Source organism: Nematolebias whitei, chromosome 6 (genome assembly GCF_014905685.2).
Source record: "Nematolebias whitei isolate Nwh7 chromosome 6, NemWhi1, whole genome shotgun sequence".
In the NCBI taxonomy this organism is placed as follows: domain Eukaryota; kingdom Metazoa; phylum Chordata; class Actinopteri; order Cyprinodontiformes; family Rivulidae; genus Nematolebias; species Nematolebias whitei.
Window position 1 is genome coordinate 48844106 of NC_056503.1, and position 2031 is coordinate 48846136.

Genomic DNA, 2031 nt, shown 5'->3' on the forward strand with positions numbered 1-2031 from the left:
AAATAACACCAAGATTTTTAACTTTAGAGCTGGAGGACAGATTAATGTCTCTAAGGAGGGAGAAAGACTGAAAAATTAATTCCTAAGGTGCTCGGGTCCAAAAACCAAACCTCAGTCTTTGTGTTCAAGAGGAGAAAATTAAGGGTCATCCAGGTTTTTATGTCTTTAAGACATGCTTGTAGTCTAAGTAACTGATTGGATTCATTGGGTTTAATGGACAAATATAACTGTGTATCATCAGCATAACAATGAACATTTATCCCATACTGTTTAATAACTTTACCTAATGGAAACATATACTGCATAAGGTAAAGAGTATTGGTCCAAGCACTGAACCTTGAGGAACTCCATGACTAACTTTGGTGTATGATGACTGGATGGAAACTTTTGAACACAATTATTACTTCTCAACGCTTCATCCAGCCAAATTTATTCATCTTTGTTTTGTTCTAATGAAAGTTGACGCTGTGTTGAAAAAGCCCCTACAGTGTTGAAGGATGTGCCTCCCCACTCCAGACTGATGCAGGAAGAGATCTTCGGCCCTGTGCTGCCCATAGTGGCTGTGAGTGATATGGATGATGCCATTCAGTTTATTAACGAGAAAGAGAAACCCCTGGCCCTCTACATCTTCTGCTCAGACAAGAAGGTGAGACAGAGAAATGTTAAGGCAGCTTTTAAAGCTTTTCTGTGTCTTACTCTGCTTTTATCCCCTCACTCCCGTCCCGTGGTCTTAGGCAATAAAACGAATGATTGAGGAAACCACAAGTGGAGGAGTGACGGTCAATGACGTTATGATGCACTACACACTCAGCTCTCTCCCCTTTGGTGGTGTTGGTGAGAATAATCTCGTTCTTGTGCGTGTTGTGTCCAAAAAATATGTGTCTCTAAAATATTTCTAAATTGTCCCAGGATTTGTTTCCTTGTTCTTTGTCAAGTTAAAAGAAATAAACATTTCAAACTGCTAAAAAAGACTAGTTGGGGACTGCCACAATTCAGTTCCATTCAGTTGATTTATATAGCACCAAGTCACAACAGACGTCACCTCAGGACACTGAACAGAAACCTTCACATACATTATAAATGCCAGTTAGTAAAAATTCTCTATCTAAGGAAGTCAGCTGATTGCGTTGAATCTTCACTTCGTCACAGTCTCTCATCCTGAGCACAAAGGAGACAGTGGAAAAAAACCAAACTCCATTTTAACAGGAAGAAACCTCCAACAGAACCAGGACAAATGACCATCTGCTTCGAGCGACTGGGTTTGAGGACACGAAGGAGAAACAAACGAGCACAGAATGTCAGGTCCAGGTGTACTTTCAGCTATTAACAGAACAGGTAGAATAAAGCAAGGAAAGACAGAACCACAGTGAGGAAATGTTGTCAATTGTCAGTCTAAGTCTATAGAAGCATAACTTAGGGATAACTCAGAAAACCCAAGCCGACCCTAATAATAGGATTTATCTGAAAGACTTGTGCCTAAGACAAGATGTCAGCATCATGGACAGAAACTGGGAGTTGGTTCCACAAGAGAAGAGCATGATAACTGAAAACTCTGCCTCCCATTCCAACATTTTTCAGTCAGGTCATCTGGACAGTTTCTTTTTTTTGTGCTGAAACGTTTCGCCTTCGATCCGGAAGGCTTCATCAGTCAAGGAAACACACAACAAAACTGATTCTTCCCCCAACAGCTTACTCCAAAGTGGAACAAACCAGTTCTGCTTGTGATAAGATGGTTTCTTTGGTACGCCCCCTCCTCCATTGCCGGCCCTCTTCCTTGTTGACAGTCGTGTCAAACTGGTTGAAAACAACAAAGCCTCCCATTCTACTTTTGGAAACTGTCTGAGTGTGAAGTGCTCTGTTTGGAAAGTATGGAAGATGGAGCTAGGTTGTTGAGGGCTTTGTAGGTTAGGTGTAAGATTTAGAATTCTATTCTGAATTCAACAGGGAGCCAATAAAGAGAAGCTAAAACTGGAGAGACATGATGTATCCTACTAACTCTCATTAAAACTCTGGTAGTAGCATTTTGGATCA

The 2031-nt window shown here is 40.9% G+C and overlaps 1 protein-coding gene across 1 annotated transcript in view; it reads left to right on the forward strand.

The window, feature by feature from the left end:
• Positions 1-2031, forward strand: part of LOC119411031 (aldehyde dehydrogenase family 3 member H1-like) — a 35320-nt gene that overhangs the window by 8099 nt on the left and 25190 nt on the right. Inside the window, exons 4-5 of the mRNA XM_037677954.1 lie at positions 480-646; positions 735-834. Coding sequence (XP_037533882.1) covers positions 480-646; positions 735-834 — 267 coding nt within the window. The remainder of the gene's footprint in view (positions 1-479; positions 647-734; positions 835-2031) is intronic.